General features: G+C 35.7%; 1 protein-coding gene across 1 annotated transcript in view; it reads right to left on the reverse strand.

Moving 5' to 3' along the window:
- Positions 1 to 1,933: 1,933 nt before the first annotated feature.
- The window catches only part of grinaa (glutamate receptor, ionotropic, N-methyl D-aspartate-associated protein 1a (glutamate binding)), a 28,730-nt gene continuing 10,999 nt past the window's right edge, over positions 1,934 to 19,664 (reverse strand). The window contains exons 2-7 of the mRNA XM_077195740.1: positions 15,410 to 15,825; positions 12,452 to 12,570; positions 10,911 to 11,111; positions 9,455 to 9,583; positions 6,697 to 6,840; positions 1,934 to 3,537 (exon numbers count right to left, since the gene is read on the reverse strand). Coding sequence (XP_077051855.1) covers positions 3,388 to 3,537; positions 6,697 to 6,840; positions 9,455 to 9,583; positions 10,911 to 11,111; positions 12,452 to 12,570; positions 15,410 to 15,803 — 1,137 coding nt within the window. The 5' untranslated portion in view covers positions 15,804 to 15,825 and the 3' untranslated portion in view covers positions 1,934 to 3,387. The remainder of the gene's footprint in view (positions 3,538 to 6,696; positions 6,841 to 9,454; positions 9,584 to 10,910; positions 11,112 to 12,451; positions 12,571 to 15,409; positions 15,826 to 19,664) is intronic.

Below are 19,664 nucleotides of genomic sequence, written 5' to 3' on the forward strand. Positions count from 1 at the left end.
GCTTTTCAAGAACAAAACTGCAGGTTTAACCTGTGTAAATAAAAAAGTGTGCAAACTAAAAGTTGAAATATCCACGACTCTTCCTGACTATTAAAACTTAAACACGTGTAATATGAAGTTTATTTGGTAATATCTCTGGGTCACAGCATGGAAATTGCCAAATAAGTTTTGTGTTAATAACAAAATTAAGGAAATGTCCTACAAAATACTTCACAGAATGAATCCTGCTTAGCATGTTTTGGAAAGATTTAAGCTTAATATTTCATATACCTGTGAATTTTGTGCACTAGAAAAAGAAACTATTGCATCTGTTTTTCCACTGTATTAAGATTATTTTGGAAAGATTTAGAAACCTGTATTAGTAGAAAACTAGTGTATGATAGAAATGTGTGTATTTAATGTGCTGTTTTATACCCAGAATGACAATTTGGAATGTAAAGAACAACATATTATAGAGTTATTTATTTTGTTAGGAAAATACCATGTACATAAAAAGAAGTGGGCTTAACGCAAATCTTATACATTTTAAAAACAACTTTTAATTAAATGTAAATCTTTTGGAACAAACAAACAAACATAAAAAACACTGAAAATATGTAATGCTTTGAAAGCATTAGAGTTCATGTAATTTGTCTATTTTTTTATTTCTATTTTTGTTATTTAATTATTTTTATTACATATGTTGATGTGTTAATATGAATATGTAATACCTCTTGTTCTCATGGCACTGAATTAATAATACAAAAATAAATAAAAAAACACGTGTAATATGAAGTGAATCAATTTGAATGGAACTGTTTAACTAGGAAGTGAATCATTCAATTCAGTTCATAAGAGTGAAGTTCACAGGTCAGTAACAGATCGATATATCGTCTCTCCATCCATCAACTGCTCGTCTTTCATGTTTATTCCCTTGTTTCTGCCTTAAATTTACAAGTACAATCAACTTCGATGTTTAAGTCACTTCAACTTAAATTACATTAAATTCAATTCAAATTTTTGATTCAAAAATATTGTTTCAAAGCAGCTTTACAGAAAGTGCATTTCAGAAATGTACATAGAAAAATACAGGTAGTTAATCATGTATTAATTTAGGGCATAACATATCGCCGGCGTCGAGTCGTCTCAACTCAGGCGTTTAGGCGTAAGTCATTAAACTGACTTAAATGAGTTGAATCTTGTATTTCTTATACAATTTTTTTAAATGGCTTCATTTATTCGGATGAGTTATTATATTTTATATTGATCATAAAATATTCATAAGTGTGGATTTTTGTAAGTGTGTATTTTTAGAGCGTTTCAAGAACGTAATTGCAGATTCATCTTCATCTTTAACCTGTGTAAATCATAACTAACCGAAGTTCTATCAACTTGGATGTTTAAGTCACTTCAACTTAAATTACATTAAACCCTTTCAAAAAATGAGGTGAATCTTGTGTTACTTATTGATCAACTACATTTTTCAGTGAGCTTTTCCTCCTCTAGAATACGCATGCTATTGTTTTTGACAACTATGTGTATATCATTACTTAAAATGTCAAAGACTGCATGTGATCATATAAATCCACAATGTGTCTAAACAAAGCTGTGTTAATGAGGACTAGGAAAACTCAAAAACCCTTTTTACATGAAAAACAAAGTTATGTTACACTTCACTTTTTATTTACTTAGTAAAGAATAGAACGTTTAAGCAACAAATGCTAATAAATCAAAAACACTAGCCAATGTTTCACAGTTTTACATACACAAGATTAATTTTAACAACAGCAGCAGTTTATTTTATATATTTTTTTATTCACTTTGAATGAAACTGTCTCGAGCAATTTCTTCAAAGATGCTGACTCATAATTTATCTCATAACCATTTTTTCAACATTTCAGGTCATGTGACAAGCTTTGCAATCCGAGAGCACAAGAAAACAAGATTTCAGCCGTGTTTTCCTCTCAGTTTATTCTGGTAATGAAACACAAACAGGCTGCAGGAGAATATAATTTAACTTCAGTTTAATGCAAATGTACAGTGCAAAGAGATCTACAAAGCCTAAACACACTCAATCCACTATAGCTTTACTTATTCAGAAGTTAGTTATAAAGACAAACATTTTATTTTAAAACAAACAAACAAACAAACAAACAACGACAAAAAATAAAAAGTCAGTATTTTCTTCACCCATGTCTTTCACAGCCAGTTTAGTGTTCAGCAGCTCCACATGCAAGGCTGGATAACATGACATATCAGTCAATGTTATTATGAATTAACTAATTAATCGTACATTTACATCTGAAACCATCTGGAGTGGATATTCTTTAATATACAGAAATCCATCCATATATCCTTAATATGCTTGCTTGTGTTTAAATGTGCGCTCTGTCATTTCTAAGACAGTTTAAAATGAGCCTTTCGTCCATTACCCTCCGGCTGTTCAATAAATAACTCATAAATAACCACAAAAACATAAATTACAGGAATCATCCTAGAAATATCCTGTTATTTTCAATTCCAGCACATATTTTGCAAGTTAACATGCAACTAGTGATGCTTTCAAAAGCATCATATAATCCAATATTTCAATCGCATTAGTTAAAACAAGGGAATCTTTTCCCCTCATTCACACGCACACAAACAAAACAAAACATCTATTGAATGAAAAATTAAATAAAGTAGTCAGCATGAAAGAGAAAAGAGTCATGTAATGTTTGAGCCTCCAATACTGACCGTTCATAAATGTTAAGACGACCTCACCTTCCTCTCAAAAGAAACAGAAATAAACTATATACAGCCTTTATTTTACTTTATCATAGTTATACTGAAGATAATACGGTCAACTGTACAACCGTTTGTCATCTTGGACTGTATATATTGGGGTTTTATTAAGTTGCAAAGCGGTGATGTTAGAAACGCAATCAGATATTCAGACATTCATGCAAAGAACTGGAGCTTTCTTTGACGATTTACAGCTAGAGGAGGATCTGTGTCTGTCTGACTATCATGCTTTATAGACTTTATATTGACTAGTGGAGAGCATTAGTATTAATAGTGTTCATAACTCTGACATATAAACACCCGTTGCACTTTCGTTCTCCTTCAATGTGTTAAACGCGTGCAAAAGGGTGAAATTTCTGCCATGCCTTTTAAATGCAACGGTTGAATCATATCATAAATCTCCAGAATCACAGAAGCGGTTTTAACAGGAGCAATGCAGACGAACTACATTCAAATGGGTTCTTAGATGAATTTCTATAGGTTGATTTTTGCAACTGCCCGGAAGAGAGCTTTATGACCTGACCAACCTGTACGTGTGGACATACAGGGAATGCGAGAGAGGAATAAATGAAGAATGTGAGGAAAGGTGAGGTGATGCATTATTCCCGCACTTCCCTTGTTCTCTCAGTCCCTTACGCGCCCGATGATGGTCAGGAGGTAAAGGAAGATGTTGATGATGTCCGTGTAAAGGTTCAGAGCTGCGTAGACGTACTCCTCTGGGCTGATGGACATCTTCTTGTTCCCCAGGAGAAGCTGAGTGTCCACAGCCAGAAACTGTGAAGAAACAAACAAGCACTGAGAGTCACTTTCATGTTGTGTGACTACCAACACCGTATGGTTGCATTTGGCATCTAACAGATGCGAGGTCATAACACAGTCTAAAATGTCTGAAAGAGGATCTATTATGCGCTTCTACAAAGTCTTGATGTTGTTTTCAGGCTCTACTAGAACAGGTTTTCCTGCTTGAATGTTGATTATTTTCCTCATATTCTCCATTGTTGCGGCTCCTCTCTTCCAAGTCTGTCAGTAACGCTCTGTTTACTTCCTGTCTCTATGAAGCCCCTCCTTCTGAAAAGCACACTGTGCTCTGATTGGTCGGCTGGATCAGTGTGTTGTGATTGGTCGAGCGCTTCGAGTGTGTTTGGGAAATGTCCCGCCCCTTTCCATAACCGCCAGTTTAACACACTACTAACTAACTCAACCAGGCCCCGCCCCTTTATTTTGCGTATTAATTATTATAATGAGGAATATTGTGACGTGTTCGTTCCCGGAAGAAACTCAAGACTAGAATGGAGTTCAGAAACAGTGACACTGATATAGAAAAAAACCTTGTAAATGCAGACCGTTTTCATCCTCAAACAGCAACATCGCACACAAAAAAAGTATTTAAATGAGGAATATTGTGACGTTTTCAAGTATCCTGGTGTTCTTCAGAGCTTTCTATTTGTCAAAGAATCTTGACCAAAAAAAGTATCGAAACTATGAATCAGCACAACTGCTTTCAACATCGATAATAATCAGAAATGTTACTTCAGCATGTTAGAGTGATTTCTGAAGGATCATGTGACACTGAAGACTGGAGTATTGATGCTGAAAATTCAGCATAGTAATCAAATAGTAAAAATATTTCACATTTTTACAGTTTTTATTGTATTTTTGATCAAATAAATGCAGCCTTGATGAGCAGAAGAGATTCCTTTAAAAAAAAAAAAAAATTTTTAAATCATAACGACCCCAAACTTTTGAATGGTATCGCATGTCATCATTTCCTGTTGGTCCAACAATATGAGTTTCAAATACTGAATCTCACTGCGCCGAAAGACTTTTACACAGCCAGTCAGACTGGAAAATTGGAGGCTGCCTTAGTTTGGTGACCCAGTTTAAGACAGATGGTAAAACATATACATGTACCGCACAAAAAAACATAACCATTCATATACGGTTGTTTAAAGCCTCTGGTGCTCTTTTTGTGTGGCGGTGAAAAATGACCAATTTGTTGTTGTTTTTTTATTACAATTAAACGATTGCACTATATTTTACTACTGTACTATTTTTTAACATTTTGTATCATTCGAGGACTTTATGGTACTAAATTATTTTTACGTTTTAAGTTATAATCCATTTATTTACTTTTTGAGCATTGACCTGAAAATGAAATTTCCAACTTAAAACGTCATAAATCTTGAATGCTTTAGAGCAACAGACTTCAGTTTGGTCTCTTTTAAAGACGACATTTGGCAGATTATTGCTGAAGTGAACCAAGTTTAAAAAACTGAACTTGAAACATTTTTTCCATTTGAAATAAAATATATATTTTTCAAAACACATTTTACTCTAAAAATGTGAGAAAATCAAAGCCAGAAGATGTGTTCCAAATTTGAGGTTGATTTCGATTTCTCAATTTCTCAAAAAATTAGCTTTGTTTGGGCGCAGTACCAAATGCTTCCACTAGAAGAAATTTGTCTAATTTTTGAGCGCAAAAATACAAGTGTGACTGTTTTTTTCAGGACCATTTAACCTTTTTGAATCATGTCTATTATTATTTTTTATTTTTTTTACCATTACCAAGTTTTGTACCCCTCCGATGAAGTATAAAAAACGTAACATTCTTCGGTCAAAAATTACCAAACGGCACCAGAGGATTAATCTTTATGTACATAAAGGCAAAGCTCTTAGTCCAGTTCACTGAGAAACCAGTGTTACGTCATCATTATTCACTATAGTGTTCTATTTTGATACTTGAAAAATCCTGTTTTATTATCTTGTTGAAAACAGTTGTGTAACTTAATGAAGTGTGGAATTCACAATAAAACGTCTTTTCTAAAGTTCAAAGTAAATTATGGTTTCTGAAGTAGCTAAAAAGTAAAAGCTGAAGAGATGAAGGTCTGTGTGTGAAGCAGAGAACTAAATCAAACCCAAGAGAGAAGCTCAGATGTACAACTTCACATGAACATCTTCATATTCTGACAGCTTGAATGCATATTAAAAGTTTTCATTAATGCGAGTAAAGATTTGCTTAAAGGTCTGATGAATTTAATTTTAATTTCCTTGAAAAAGGTATAGACAGAGCCCGTCTACGGAGAGCCTGTCCACTCCCTATTAAGCCCAATTGTACCGAATTGTGGTTGTAGTTCCACCAGAGTTCCACTGGGGGCGATCGCCCTGAGTGCAAAATGAATGGGAGTCTATGGAGCTAGACGGCTAAATTTGTCTCTGTCACCAGATTGCCGTTGAGAAATCTCAGATTTGATTGTAGGTTTTGCGAGTTCAACATGGGTTATAGGTTGAAAGTTGAATGAACGAGTGCTTATGTCCTTTCGATTTCTTACAGGTTGAGTTGTTGTTGCCCATTACACGCTAGCATTCTGCTAATGAACGCTGATTGGTCAGTGAAGGACTGATTACGTCCAGAGATACCGCTTGATGGCATCGTGGCATCCGAAGCGGGACCAGAATGTGTGTGTGTATTTTCGGTGTGGGCTTTTAAAATAACAAAAGAAAAACTCTTTTTTGTATTTACGTGTATTTACCTGTGTCAGCGGTGTTGTCGATGCCTCGAGAGAAAAGAAAGTGCAGAGCGCGAAATCACACCAAAGTGACTGAAGGATTGCCGTAAAGCACTTCTCTGGTAGTATGATGTGTATGACTTTTTAAAGCAAGTAAGTGACTCTAAAATGTGTAATTTCTTTGCATCTCCTTTCGAATACAACATTCAAATTACTAGACGAAAAGTGAGATCCTGAGAAAAGTGGATTTTGAGGGGTATATCTCCATAGACCTCCATTCATTCTGCACTCGTCCTGTGAGCGCCCTCATGTGTAGCCAGTGTGGAACTGCAACCAGTTCAGAAGCTGGAAGTTTACCGCGAGTGACAGTTCTCCCCTTATTAGACATTCTCTGGTATAGATGTGAGTTCAGTAAAGCGGTACTCACGCAGGTGAACAGCAAGGCCCCGATCGAAGCGTAGACGATGTGCAGGATTTTGTTTTGGATGAACATGCAGAGGATGGAGGCGAAGAGCAGGACAATCAAACACACGAAAAGAACGCCATAGCAGGAGGTGAAGTCATATTTGCTCTGTTTTTGAAAAAGGGAAGAATAATGGTCATCAGGGGTGGTTTATCGCATGAAGAAAAACAACAACAGTCAAGCTCTAAAGGCCCGTTCACACCAAGAACGATGACTATATTAGCATCGCAGACGATAACGCTCTTTATTATACAGTCAAACCAAAATTTATTCAAACATTTCTCACATTATCAGTTTATTCGCTATAGTTTAGAAAATGGAAATAAAATATGACAAGAACTCAGAGTTATGAACTCAGTTGATATTTCACTGGTTTTGTCCGTCCTTCTGTTAGACTCTCACACATGAATTATGTTGAATATCTGTCAGCTGTTAAATTTAACTACACAATTAGATAATACCAGTTTAGCACAACCAGTTACCAAGCAGTGCTTCATGTTGTTCAGTCTGTGGTGTAAAAAGGTGCATTAGTTATTAAAGAAAAAACACTTCAGCAAAACATGATCAGCTCAAAGTGTCCAAATCATTTTTGGTCTAAAATTTTTATAAATGTTACTGGTAGTCGCTGTATGAAGAATTTATGGGTATAATATGTCACAGTTTACTTTATTTTGCTATCCTCACTTACATAAATTAACTATAGTGTCCTGCACACACTAGTAAAAATTATATCTGGCGTCTGAATAATTTGTGGTTTGACTGTGTGTGCACACCGCAGTTTTGTCGTCTGCCGCTTTAATGCTCAAGCTCTTAAAGCAGGATGGATTCTGATTGGCTGAAAAATAAAGCCAGAGAAATTGAAATTGAAGAGCCTGAAATTGATTCCAACTATATTGTTTCTCTAATAGTTGTGCTAATCTTTTACATTTAGAACTATTATTAGAACTATATATTTTTTATCGTTATCATCTTTGGCCTTAAAGGTGCATTGTGTAATATTTCTGAGGATCTATTGACAGAAATGCAATATAAGATCCATAACTATGTTTTCAGTGGTGTATAAAGACCTTGCATAATGAACCGTTACGGTTTTATTACCTTAGAATGATCATTTCTATCTCCATAACCGCGGCCGCCCCCTTCTGTGGAGGTCGACATATTGTGTGGTCATGCTTCTAGCGTAGCCGACAGCGAACACACAGCGCTACAGCGAACACACAGCGCTACAGCGAACACACAGCGCTACAGAGAACACACAGCGCTACAGAGCGCGTTTCCTCACTACCTTGAAAAAGAAGTTTTCAGTGGTGTATAAAGACTTACTTAATGAACCGTTATATTTGTATTAGCTTCGAATGAGCAGTTTCTGTCTACACACACCGCGGGTTCCTGATCATTGAAATGCGCGACATGTTTCTACGGTGGCCCTAAACGGACAAACGCGTTTCGTTACTATGTTGCTCTTCGTGCAAGGAAGCAAGCTTAGTTCAGCGAATAAAACACTGACACAGTGATGAACAAGTAACAATAATATTCGCAATAACATATAGTTTTACTGAATAATTAAGTAAACATAATTTTTAATGTATCCATGTACAGAAACCTCATTGCTGAACTGCTACTCTCTGCTGTCTCAGACGATGACATATTTTCCTGTTGGCCACCGTAACTTTTGTTGGTTGCAATTCGTAACCTCACCACTAGATGCCGCTAAAAATCACACACTGCACCTTTAAAGCTCAGAAATGAATTCAGCTTTAAAGGGTTAGTTCACCCAAAAATGAAAATTAAGTCATTAATTACTCACCCCCATGCTGTACCAACCCCGTAAGACCTTCGTTCATCTTCGGAACACAAATGAAGATATTTTTGATTAAATCTGAGAGGTGGATCACTGCTACATAGGCTGCCAGAGGGAATGAAACTTGACGGCCCAGAAAGTCATTAAAGAACATGTTTAAATATTCCATGTGCCTACAGTGGCTCAACTATAAGTTTATCAAGCGACGAGACTACTTTTTTCCCGAAAAAAAAAACATAATAACGACTTTATTCGACTATTCCTTTTCATTCCTTGTGGGCCTGAGACGAGAGTTCAAGAGATTTCCACGACGCATGCGCGAGAACTGAACAAGAAGTATTAGAAGAAGAACGTTCTCTTCTCAGTTCTCGCGCATGCGTCGTGGAAATCTCTTGAACTCTCGTCTCAGGCCCACAAGGAAGAAAAGGAATAGTCGAATAAAGTCGTTATTATGTTTGTTTTTTCGGGAAAAAAGTAGTCTCGTCGCTTGATAAACTTATAGTTGAGCCACTGTAGGCACATGGAATATTTAAACATGTTCTTTAATGACTTTCTGGGCCGTCAAGTTTCATTCCCTCTGGCAGCCTATGTAGCAGTGATCCACCTCTCAGATTTAATCAAAAATATCTTCATTTGTGTTCCGAAGATGAACGAAGGTCTTACGGGGTTGGTACAGCATGGGGGTGAGTAATTAATGACTTAATTTTCATTTTTGGGTGAACTAACCCTTTAAGGAATTAGACCATGTCTAGGTATAATGTCCAAAAAACATACATTTTTGGATGAACTATCCTTTTAAATGTATACATGTTGCCATTATCCTGTTTTTGGTGACATGTATAAAATGAAATAGTGCACATAAAGAAATGAAGCTGCTAGAGCGCTGAGCTGTTGGGAATAAAAGGTCGTGAGCAAACGAACCTGCAGTGAGAAAAGCACAACGGAGAAGCAGACGATGGCAGTGATGCCCACAGCCATGATGACCGTATCGGTGTCGTAGAAGCTGGCGATCATTCCAACCATATACGACAGACTCAGCGTCAGGATGGACTGAGAAAGACAGAAAATATTTACATATTTATTTGAAAATGGTTAATGTTCTCATATATCAATACACACATTACTTCAATGAGCTCATTGTTTCTGCCTTAAATTATTACATCGTTTAAATGCATTTTTTGCATAAATTATTGAATTGTTTAATACATTTGTTTAGCAACCTGTGATTTGTATATGTACATTTCTGAAAATACATAACTTAGACAGTTACCTCTGATAACAGATCACTCTAAATTGCAATGTGGACTTTTTAAGCAAAATCCATAAGTGGACATTTCCAGAGTAAAAAAACAAGTAAATTTCCTAAATGGTACTTTTGCATAAATCCCTCAATGTACAATGTGGCATTTTCTGTAAAGCTGCTTTGAAACAATGTGTATTGTGAAAAGCACTATACATTAATGAATTGAAATCTAACACTCAAAGTGGTGGTCCATCCATACTGGATTTTGCGGTAACAATATGTGTTTTTAAAGAAAGGCAATAAAAAGTTTATTGTGCCGATACTAAAAAAAATCTATATATTAAATGTGATTTTAATTAATCTTCTTAGCCTTTCTTTCCTGTGATGGGGCGAAGATGCAAGAGTTTACATAGATTTAAATGTCAGATATTGTTTATTGTGTAACCAAAACACCAATAATAGCCAGGGGAAAAAAAATATGCATAATGACGGACTTTTAATCATAAACAAGAAATACACCGGGACTCTTATTTTGAAATGTTTATGCTTTACTGCTTCCAGCTACTCATTCAAAAAGATGAGGCATAAATATGCTCTCTTACAACCATCTACAACATATTATAATATAAAAACCATAATGTAATCGTTAGGCATAAATGTGCAGTATTCACTGATTGCGAACTGAGATCCTGTTGAACATGCAGCGCTCACATTTATTTAATTGAATCATAGACTTTAGAAGTTATATATAGCTAAATTATAACACATATAATAACTAATATATAATAAATCAGATTTCTGAATCACGGCTACTCTGTTTTTCCATCCCCAAATTTAAGATCTCATAAAATAATGAAGACTTCTTTCATTCTATTTAAGACTTTTTATGGTCTTAAATTTGCTCAAACCAAATTTAAGACTTAAGAATTTTCAAGGACCCGCAGAACCATGATATATATGTGTGTGTGTATATGTATGCATGTATGCATGCATGTAAGTATACATGTGTGTATATATATAAAAATATAATGTATATTAATAAAAAAATATATATAACACATGTTTAATAAACAATATTGCATATATATTACATATAAAAACACTGAACAATAGTGTAAATATGTGCATCTGTACCAGTGCCACCAGGTTCCAGGGGTGTCTGCGGCGAAACTCTCCACAGCAGCTGAGAACGATCAGTGACACAAAGAAGATTGCGTAGGACACGTAGTACGTCCAACGATTTCTCCGTACAAACAATTTGACGTCAGTTGAAAAGGTGAAAACGGCAACGAAAGAGGTGGTGACCAGCAGCTGCACAGTCAGGACCATAAACACCTGAGGAGAGAGTGTTTCTCTTTAACACACTGAACTGCAACATACAGCCAAATCAAAGATTATTCAAAAACACCAGATATCATTTTTAATAATTCATTTATGTAACTTAGGATAGCAAAATAAAGTACAATGTGACATATTATACCCATAAAATCTTCATACAGCGACTACCAGTAACATTTATACAAAATTTAGACCAAAAATGATTTGGACACTTTGAGCTGATCATGTTTTGCTGAAGTGTTTTTTCTTTAATTGCTAATGCACCCTTTTTACACACAGACTGAACAACATGAAGCATTGCTTGGTAACTGGTTGAGCTAAACTGGTATTATCTAATTGTGTAGTTAAATTTAACAGCTGACAGATATTCAACATAATTCATGTGTGAGAGTCTAACAGAAGGACGGACAAAACCAGTGAAATATCAACTGAGTTCTTGTTAGGGCTGTCACTTTTGTGAAAAAATCCTGTTCGATTTTTGAGACATATGTGTTCATTGAATCGATTGTAAAATCGATTTTTCCATGTCTAAAGACGTTTCCATTTTCAACACCAAATATTGGCAAACCCACGGACAACTAACAGGCATTAGGACGAACGTAAAGAGGGCGCTTGAGACGCGCACAAGTCTTATAAATATTTCTGATGATTTATTGGCGTGAAGTTTTTTGCACAATGACAAACAGGAGTGCAACATTCAAGGATTGAAATTAACACCCGCCAAATTCGGATAAAAATGAACTTTGGCGGGTTACGCTGTCATATCACGAGTCAATTTGTCGTGTTTCTATGTTTACTCACTTTGCTGGGGAAGTTCGTGTGAGCCAAATCTGCGTGGATTTAGCGCAAATACGCAACTCGTGAGTCCTCATGATATATTAAATACAGCGTATTGCGCAGTATCTGCGCATTTCTGGCTTGCTTGAACACACACGTCACTAAGCAACAAATAACGGCGCGCTTGTTCACTTGCACTGAGGTAATAGCAAATATTAAAAAGCATTTGGTTAACAGAACAGACATTGTTATTTTCCAACATCCTACATGTTCTGTGTACTGTATTAATCTGTCTACCTAAAACACATTTTTGGTTTAAAAAAAGGCAGTTAAAATCGATTCCCTATTTTCGTTTTCGAAACTTGTGTTGGTTGGTCCGATCGATTGTGCAATCGATTTTCGAACGTAAAGTGACAGCCCTAGTTCTTGTCATATTTTATTACCATTTTCTAAACTATAGTGAATAATCTGTGATAATGTGAGAAATGTTGAAGGTGTCTGAGTAAATTTTGGTTTGACTGTATAATATTTATATGCAGTGATTGATTCTTACTGTTTACCTTTCTAATGAAGGCCTGTCGGATACTCTTATCTTCCCAGCCAGAGTTTGTAAAATCATCATTGCCGTAGTAAGAGGGGGGTCCGTCTCCACCATGGTATCCAGGGCTCTCAATAGAAGCTGTCGAAACACAAATAATTAATGTGATGATGGGTGAAATATAATGCAAGTTAGAGCCATCAAAGCTTTTAATGTACACTGAAGAACAGGACCAATTTGAAGGGGACATATCATACAAAATCTGACTTTTTCCGTGTTTAAGTGCTATAATCGGGTTCCCGGTGCTTCTGCCAACACCTGAAAACAAAAGTGAAACCCATTAACTTAGTTTAGGTGAGCCTTTCTCTGGAAGCATGTCAAAAAATAAGCCGATCAGATTTCATTCCCCTTCAGATGTAGGAAGAGGATCTTATTATAATATTACCGGCTCTCAATCTGCACGTTTACACTCACCAGCCGAGATTCGGTTTCGCAAGCGACAACAGAGACCAGATCTAACGCAACGGCAAAAGTTCGAGTAAAGCATGAAACTGTTGTCGTTGAGCACAGACGATTTGACCAAAATATGACACCGCTGTCTTATAAAGACCTCAGGAACTGTGTACACGTGTGTAGAAGTTAAACATGACGGTACATGCACGTCGATGAGATTAATCAATGCAACTCCACAACAACTACATAAATGTCTCCACTAACCATTCAGAGTCTCTCCGTAGGCTGCACTCGCTACTGGTTATTCTGGGATTCTGGATGAGTGAGATTGGCCTGTTTTGTTATTGCCGGAGTTTCTGAAGCCCGTGTAAAGGCTCCGCCCTCTTCTGAACGGAGGCGGAGCTGCAGCTCATTTGCATTTAAAGGGACACACACAAAAAAGCCGTGTTTATGCTCACACCCAAAAAAAGAGGCAAATTTGACAAGCTATAATAATTGATCTGTTGGGTATTTTGAGCTGAAAATTCACAGATACATTCTGGGGAGACCGTAGATTTATATTACATCTTGTGAAAATGGGCATAATATGTACCCTTTAAACAGTTTCATAGCTTTGGCAAGGGCAAGCACATTTTACCAGCACCAGAAAGACCTCTTAATAATACAGTTGTAAAGACGTCCTAATTGTTACAGCTGGGACAGGAGATGAGGTAAGGAAAGAACAAATTATATATTTATGGCACTCACGGAGCTAGTGACCTTTTCGTTGAAAGCATTTTATCTTGAATAACCCTCAAGAGGACCAAGTACATTAACTAAACACACTTATTTAACCTGAAAACCTGTGAACTTAATGCTCTTAAGAGAGTAACGCTAGAACTGAACTTATGAACTTCCTGGGAAACTGGTGCAAAATATCTGTAACAAAAATAAAAGTTTCTGCAATCGGGCTTTTTTTCCGCCTCCATCATAAACGAGTTGCGTCTCAGAGCGTCAGATGAAACAATATACGCTGTCATGTTCTCTTGCGCTCGGATGCTGGTGTTTGTGAACACAATCGCGTGAGACGCTTCTGAGGGAATTAAACCAAATCATTCTGATGACAGAATTTTGACTCCGGCGTTTCAGAAACACCAAACCAACATTTGAGATGCTGTGATGCGATTGGTCAGCTGGTTAGTCCAGCCATCCAATCACAGCCTCCATTGAGCCAAAGTCATGTGAGTTTTTTTTGTTGTGATTGAGGGATTTATGCAAATCACAAAATTTGCATAAAAATAAGTGGATGGATACACAGGCGTATCGGTCATTCAGATACAAAATGACTCAATCTATCTACGTTATTTTATAGCAATTTAAGCAAAATCCATAAGTGGACATTTCCAGAGTAAAAAAAACAAGTAAATTTCCAAATGGTACTTTTGCATAAATCCCTCAATGTATACAACAAAAAAAAAACTCGTGACTTTACCTCAATGGAGGATGTGATAAGCTAACTGGACTAACCAGCGGACCAATTGACCAATGGCTAAGCCACGCCCCCAAACGCGATGAGCCAATCACAGTGCACATAGCTAACCCAATACACTAGGACATTCTCTGCTTCCACGTCCATTGAAATGCATTGCAGTTAGTCAGTTTTCATTCGTTTTTATATGTTTTTTCTTGTCATTTTAAGTTTAAAATAGTCAAACGGTGTGCATGGAGTACATGCAACTCTGACACTAGGTATCCCGAGAGGCTGGGCGACGGCGTGTATTTTTTACCGTTTCCCAAGCCACATCTCAACCGAGATAAGTGTCTGGATTAAGTTATGGAAGACCACAACACCAACTAAACGTGGATACATTATACAAGGATGTCTAGATCTGTTCTGAGGTTAGTCAACAACGTATTAGAACGTTATCTTTAATATCTGTGTAACGTTAGCCTAACATTAGAAAACGTTAACGTTAGCTTCTAGCTGCTTTGTACATGTCACTTAACTTCATTAACGTATCTGTAAATAACAAATGTTAGCAATGTTGTGCTGAATGATTCATGTAAATACTGTAGCACCAAACTAACGGAGAGGTACTCTTGATAAAGATGATAAAAAGGCTTGTCCTGGAAACGTATGCAACTTAGACCTGTACATATTTAATTTGATCATGAACCATTATTTACATAATGAAGCACAACATTTTAGACAACTTTCTACCAACATATAATCTATATAATCTTTCTGTCTCCAAAAATCATCAATTGCCTCCTGTGAAATGTCTCCTACTGTGATAGCGCCTGTCACCGAATGTTGACTGTTTGTCCGAGTGAGTGGAGGGGGCGTGGCTTAGCCATAGGTCAATTGTATCACAGCATCTTAAATGTTGGTGTGGTGGCTCTGAAACGCCGGAGTCAAAGAATGATTTGGTTCCCAAAACACCAGCATCCGAACCCAAGAGAACATGACAGCGTTTATTGCGTTTCGTCTGGCGCTCTGAGACGAACTCATTTATGATGGAGGTAAAAAGAGCCTGATTGTACTTACCATTAGGATCTACACCAAAGGCCGGCTGGCCGGGCCCCTGCGGGTACGGCCCCGGAGTGTAGGCCTGCTGTGGGTTTGGGTACGGTGCAGGGCCGAACCCTGGTGCCGTGGGTTGGACATAACCAGGCTGGCCGTAACCGGGCTGGACGTAACCGGGCTGGTCGTAACCAGGCTGGCCGTAACCAGGCTGGCCATAACCGGGCTGGTCGTAACCGGGCTGGCCGTAACCGGGCTGGACGTAGGGCCCCGGGGCCACATACGGAGGGGCCACTGGACCCTGGCTGTAGTTGGGTGGAGGCATTCCAAAGGCATCAACTTTGGGCGGCCCGTAGACATTGTTGTGAAGGGGGTTGTTCTCCCCCATAATAGGGTAGTTTGGCTTTTCCTGAGACATGTCTCCTTCCCTCGCTGGAATCCTGACATTGACAGAAAAACAAAAAGGTTAAAACGTACAGAAAAGGAAAGCAATGAAAAAAATAGTACAATAAATATTTGTAATTCAAGTCAAGTCAAGTCATCCTCATTTATATAGCGCTTTTAACAATGTAGATTGTTTCAAAGCAGCTTTACAGAGATAAACATATAATTTAAGGTAACAGAGATTGGTTTGGTTTTATAGTGGCTCTTGAAAAATGTTTTTTCCAGCTAAAGTTAGTTTTGATTGATTCACTTCCGTCTAAATGATCATTTGTTATTAAATTCTCTCTAAACAGACTTTAAACGTGAACCTGTGATAGACGCTGATGGCGTTCACATGCGCATTAAGAATTGATTCTATAGTTATGTGCGTTTGAATATGTGCGCAGGTTTGTAATTCCTTACAAACCATGCCTAAACAAACTACTTGTCTATAAATTTTGATGCAGAATTTTTTATTTTATCTTATCACTTTGGGTAGGTACGCGAACCGAAAAATTCCACAACGCTTTATCTGTAGAGTGGTATAGGGATAATTGCACCGTAACTAAGAAACACATTTTTTGTTTTGTTAATATTTTGAATTCACTTTTATTTTTATTTTTCATTTTAGTTTAATTTTTAGTAATTGTTAGTTTTCATTTTAGTTTAATTTTTAGTAATTGTTATGTATGTGCTTTTGTCTTTAAAAAAAAAAAAATTATAGCATATTGCCATTTAGGATTCATTTGTTTTTATTTTGGTTTTAATTTATTTACGTTTAATAATTTTAACTATTATTTAAAACTATTTAAAAAATGTCTTTTAATTGAAATAAAGCTGAAATAAAATGAAATATAAATATTATTTGAAAAACTTAAACTAAACAAAATTGAGAAATGTTGCTTTGACAATAAACCGAAGCACGAAAATTACTGTAAATAAATAATAACTAGGGATGCACCGATAGGATTTTACCGATTTTACTAAACCAATATATAAATTAATTAAATGAAACATAAATGGCAATATTAAAAGAAAAAGATAATCACAACAGAATTACTAAAAGATTTACTTAAAAATAAAAATACTAAAAATAAAAGCTATTTCAAAATAGTAATAAACTATAATAAAACTAAAATAAAACTGCCACCTTTTTAAACTTTTAAAACGGAACTACTTTACATATTAAAGTAGTTTGTGCAGGGGTTATACACCCTAGAAATGAATAAAAAGGGTCAAACTGACAATGAGCTGAGAAAAAAAAAAGTTTCATATTTGCTTGCTATGAATCCCCTGCAGTTAAAATAATCTCTGCATGTGACGATCTGATCAAAACAACTCTAACTGGACCATCCGCCGTGAACAATCCAGCTCTGTTTCCTCAAAGACTCAGTACACTGAATAATGGAGCATTTCAGCACAAAAGAGGCATGATTCTGTGGGAATTACAACTCAATACTGAGAATTAAACACTTTAAAAACATCTTGGCAACCTACAGTCAACCAAACATCAGGCACAACACAAGTGATTCAGAGCTTTGTGGCTGTCAGTTTCTCATTGTGAATGTGGACAGACTTCTTGGTAACCCAGGTCGTGCGGAAGAGAGAAGGTGTTGCTATGGACACTGATGTCGACGTTAATGCATGTGTGTTTATGCATGCATGTGTTGTTGGGGAAATCCTTTCATTCAAAGACATCTATAAAAGGAAGATTCAACCTGTCAAAATGCATGACATGCCTCTTAAGTGGCCGTTCACATGCAAGGTTTTCTTGTGTTTAAAAAGCAAGACGGAACATCATGTAATAATGGAACAAAAACTTGGTTAAAATTTCAAAAAGATAAATGATGCGTAACACTTTACAATAATGTTTCATTTGTTAACTACATTAGTTAGCAATTAGCATGGACTAAGAATGAATGAATTAATACAGCATGTATTAATCTTAGTTAATGTTAATATTTACTAATGCACTATTAAAATCAAAAGTTGTATTTGTTAATTAGATTATGCACTGTGAATATTTTAACTAACGTTAAAAAATATTAATAAGTTCTGTAACAAATATATTGCTGATTGTTAGTTAAAATACATTCACTAATGTTCACAAAAGTGTTACCAAATTATACAACAGATTTATCATTATAATCTTATATGTAAAAAATAAAAAACACTAAAAACTTAAATCAGTTATTTTAGTGATTTTATGAACTTTTAGGATACATTTTAGAGATTTGTTCAAGATTATATTTAACAGCATTATTTTTTAAAAAAATCAGCGGCAGCGCTCGATGATAGAAAATATAAAATAACATAAAAATGGGGAAATTAGCATGACCGATTTAATATCTAATATTATCTGATAAAAAAATTCTAATATTATACTGTAATGTTTACAAATGTCAATGAATCAACAGTAAAATCAAAACACAAAAAGGCAAGTTAGTCAGAATAACATAATGACTCTCTGTAACACATAATATTATCCGATAAATGTCACTATGAACAATTTTTTAAAATAAATTTCCAAATAAGCTTTATTAGCATGACTGTATAGCTCCATGTTGCCAAAGCATTAACTTGAAACTTATATATATATATATAAATAATACTAAAAAAGAAACATATAGTGGCCAAAAGTGATGCCCGGCCTATCTTCACCCTTTATTCAAATATTATTAAAAGATTTTGTAAGCTTATTACGTAGTTGTGCATGGAGTCGACAGTTTTATTTGTGATAATAACGCAGTGAAACATGCCAAAATGTGCATGATAATTTTTCTCCAGGCTGTCATGTAAAGAAATTATGAACACAAGCAAAAACAAAATATTAATAACTGATTAAGTTGTAGTCAATGTATGTTTTTCAATGCATTTTTATTTTTGCATAGCGATATAAAACCTGAAGCTGTAGTATTAGCCAAATAATTTACAATATTTCCCTCATATTTGGTGGTTTAATCGAACTTGTATCGGCCTTTCACTTCTGTACATCATATCATATGTAGAATAGTAAAAAAAACTAACAAATTAATAATCTTAATTCCCCTTTAAGGAGTTCACTAAATAACAGCAGTTATGCAACACCGTCCCATTTACCAAATCCCATGTGACTTGATCTCAGCTCAGCGGTCCATCCAGCATTTAAGACCAGGTTATATTCAGCAGTTTTCCACCATCTCCCTTCACACACGGATTAAATAAAGCAATTCCACATCGTTTCCTTTAACAAAGACCATGACAAAAGTCCTGACCATTATAACACAAGCAGTTAAATTTTAGCTCTCAAACAACATTAGCTATTATTTTCTGTAGATCACCGCAATCCTCAAGAATTCAGGTTTCAGAGATGTTTTTTTAGACATGCAATAGGTATTACCTTGACTGATACCAGCATTTTTATTTTAGGGGTTTCCACAGATTCATATTTATGACTGGCATACTGGAAATGAAAAATATCGCCCGCTCAATGTGGAGGAATCAAAATACTTAAATTTAAAAACAAGTAATTAAAAATTAGCTATGGAGAGTCTTTAAATCAATAACAACTCATGTCTTTTGAAACAACTTCAGCTTTAGTATAAAGCATAAAATGGCTTGACCACTCATTAAAAATCAAAAGTCAAAACATTTGCTGTCAAAGTCAATACATTTAAAATGAAGGATCCAATGTATGTGGATGAATAAAGTATAATTTAAAGGGGAATTTTCAACTTGTGACAAACCCTGTGACACGCATGTTTGTCAGCTGACTGTGAAATTTAGTCATTCCTTGATTTAAAGGTTGATGTCATCAAGTCTTGGTGCATTCAGAATCAGATGACCTCAAATGTGCCATCAATGCAAATAAAATTAA

Source organism: Siphateles boraxobius, unplaced genomic scaffold (genome assembly GCF_051911475.1).
Source record: "Siphateles boraxobius isolate OS27281-9 unplaced genomic scaffold, OSU_SipBor_1 35, whole genome shotgun sequence".
Classification (NCBI taxonomy): domain Eukaryota; kingdom Metazoa; phylum Chordata; class Actinopteri; order Cypriniformes; family Leuciscidae; genus Siphateles; species Siphateles boraxobius.